Source organism: Myotis davidii, unplaced genomic scaffold (genome assembly GCF_000327345.1).
Source record: "Myotis davidii unplaced genomic scaffold, ASM32734v1 scaffold200, whole genome shotgun sequence".
NCBI classification, from domain to species: domain Eukaryota; kingdom Metazoa; phylum Chordata; class Mammalia; order Chiroptera; family Vespertilionidae; genus Myotis; species Myotis davidii.
This window is the reverse complement of record NW_006293700.1, coordinates 3664108-3667044: the sequence shown is the minus strand read 5'-3', so window position 1 is coordinate 3667044 and position 2937 is coordinate 3664108. Positions and strand designations below refer to the sequence as shown.

General features: G+C 42.6%; 1 protein-coding gene across 1 annotated transcript in view; it reads right to left on the bottom strand.

The window, feature by feature from the left end:
* LY96 (lymphocyte antigen 96) overlaps positions 1 to 357 on the bottom strand; it is an 11838-nt gene extending 11481 nt beyond the window's left edge. The window contains exon 1 of the mRNA XM_006767336.2: positions 98 to 357. Coding sequence (XP_006767399.1) covers positions 98 to 206 — 109 coding nt within the window. The 5' untranslated portion in view covers positions 207 to 357. The remainder of the gene's footprint in view (positions 1 to 97) is intronic.
* Between the last annotated feature and the right edge of the window lie 2580 nt (positions 358 to 2937).

Sequence of the window (2937 nt, the reverse complement as noted above, 5' to 3'; positions counted from 1 at the left end):
GACGCTTCCTGTGTCCCCACCACAGCAGAATGAGGTTCCTGTGAAAACACACCCTCGAAATAGTTGGCACTACAACCACTTGTTGCTGTGCACTTACCGCAGTAGCTATACCAAAGGCTCACATCAGAGGAGTTGCAGATCCAGTGCTCCCCGGGTTCAGGCAACGTGGAAGAAAACAGGGTGGAAAAAAGCATAAGTGGGAACATGATTTAATAGCTCCAAAACTTTACAAATGCAAGGAGAACCAGCAACTCATCCTCAGGCTCTTCTTCCCTTTCAGTAAGTAGGAAAGAGTCAACTTAGTCATCAGTCACATGACTTCTAAGTTCCAATCCGTTTCCTCTTTCTGTGTGTGTGTGTGTGATATTTGAGCACTTCCTGCAAGGGGAGAAAAGAAAATGATTTAGAATATATGTACTCTTTTCCAACACTTGATGCAAATTACAGCGCAGAGCTTTACACACAAAACAAGGGATTTCCCAGTCAACAGTAACAAGCCAGTCTGTAGGTCTCCTTTAGGATCCCAACAGACGACACCCCTTTTTCTACATTGTTATTCTCCCACAGAGGCTCTTAACCCAATTTCTCATGGCCCAGAGCACTGGGCAAACAGATCCGAACTGAACAGCCCTCTGCAAACTATTTCTGCTCAGCAACAGTTCAGACATGGGGCAGAGCCAGGCTGCACAAGACCCCAGTCAGTCCATCAGCTGTAGGTCTGCCTTGTGGGCTGGGGCCCCGCCAGGCTTGAGAATGTACTTCCTTAAGCAAACTGCAGCTCCAGGAAGTATTTTGAGCCCTAATAATAAAATGACCACTATTTCATGTATGGCATGAATTTCATTTCAAAATTCTTATTCCATTCCAGAAAAAGTTAATCCTTTAGATTCTTTGCTATTTGAAATCATTTATAGGATATAGTTTGGGATTACAATGGCATGGAGTTGGGGCCTAAAAATCTACAAGTTTAGGTGGTCATAAGCACATGTTGGTAAAAGGTTTCAAGAACTGTGTGACCTGCATTTTCTTTTTTTTTTCTTTTTTTAGATTTTAAACTATTTAATAGAGGTATTTGTTGTACATGTGGTTTTAGTGTAATAGAAACACAAAATTTCTCTATGAAAACATTTAACCTGAGTTGGAAATGAAATCTGAAGAAATTTTAATTCACAAAAATAACTCTTCAAAATATAAGCAATGATTGATCCAAATTGAGGAGTTTCCCTGAAGTTCAGGGCTCAGACCCAGGTCAAGAATGAGGGAAAACTCCTTGCAGGTCGAAAGCTCTGCTGAAGTCATAGGATTGCACTTGCGGACCCTTAATGAGAGTGAGCTTTCTCAAACAGCCCCGGAAAGCCCCGGGAGGTCTTGCTGCTCAGGCAGTTTTGCAACTTTCCTTTTCTTTTAAATTACTTAAAAAATTTTTTTTATTGATTTCAGAGAGGAAGAGGGAGTAATAGAAACATCAATGATGAGAATCATTGGTCGGCTGCCTCCTGCATGCCCCATCTTGAGGATGGAGCCCACAACCCAGGCATATGCCCGACAGGGAATCGAACCGTGATCTCCTGGTTCATAGGTCAATGCTCAACCATTGAGCCATACTGGCTAGGCTTCCATTTTTTTTAAAGGCACAAATCCATGGGAGAGGAGGATATGGGGAGCTGTTCAATAGATATTAAGTTTCAGGTTTGCAAGATAAAAACGTTCTAGACATCTGTTGCACAGCAATGTAAATATAGTTAACACTATACTGAATTGTACTAAACTGCACACTTAAAATTAAGATGGTAAATTTTTGTTATGCATTTTACCATAATTTAAAAATGTGTTTAGCCCCGGTCAGTGTGGCTCAGTTGATTGAGTATTGTCCCATGCACCAAAAGGTCTCAGGTTATATCCTAAGTCAAGGCACATGCCCAGGTTGCAGGCTTGATCCCCAGTAGGAGACATGCTAGAGGCAGCCAATGTTTCTCACATCAAAGTTCCTATCTCCCCTGCTCCCTCCTCCCTTCCTTCCACTCTAAAAGCAATGGAAAAATATCCTTGGGTGAGGATTAACAACAAAAGATATACATCACATTAACTGCTAAGACAGCAACAAGAATATACCTAAGTAACACAGGGCAGAACAGGCAGGCAGAGACCCAACTTGCGAAGAGATGTAACCAGCTTATCTTTCTGAGACCCTAGAGCCCGCTCTCTGCTAGGCAAGCTGGCAGATCCTAGGACCTAGCAGAAGGCAGGCTCTGGGTGTCACAAAAATGAGCTCTTTTCTATCTAAAGCTGTGAGCTAGCAGTTTCAGACTTGATCATCCCTATGAACTAGTGATGGCCCTGCTGCTTCCCCATCAACCTCCCTTATAGAGGCAAGGCGTGAAGATTAGCCTCACCATCTTGGCAGGCAGTAAGACATTAGGTAGCTCCATGCAGCCTGGGTGTTTTGTTAACTGTGACTCTGGCAATTAGCACAGTACCTAGCATACAGTAGGCCAGCCATGGGCAAACTACAGCCCGCGGGCCAGATCCGGCCCGTTTGAAATGAATAAAACGGAAAAAAAAAAAAAAAGACCATACTCTTTTATGTAATGATGTTTACTTTGAATTTGTATTAGTTCACACAAACACTCCATCCATGCTTTTGTTCTGGCCCTCCGGTCCAGTTTATGAACCCATTGTGGCCCTCGAGTCAAAAAGTTTGCCCACCCCTGCACTAGGCACTTAAATATCTACAGATCTAAATGGTTTGAGCTCTTTTGCTCCTGGCTGAAAATCCTTCACAGGAACCAACTTTTGTTTTACAATTAGAGGTAAAATCTTAAAATGCCAATACTTAGTAAGTTAGCAGAGATCGCTATTTATGAAAGTACTATCCACCTTAGTGCAAGTTCTTTTCCTACTGATAGGATGCACCAAGGAGGAGTGCGTGAGGGATCA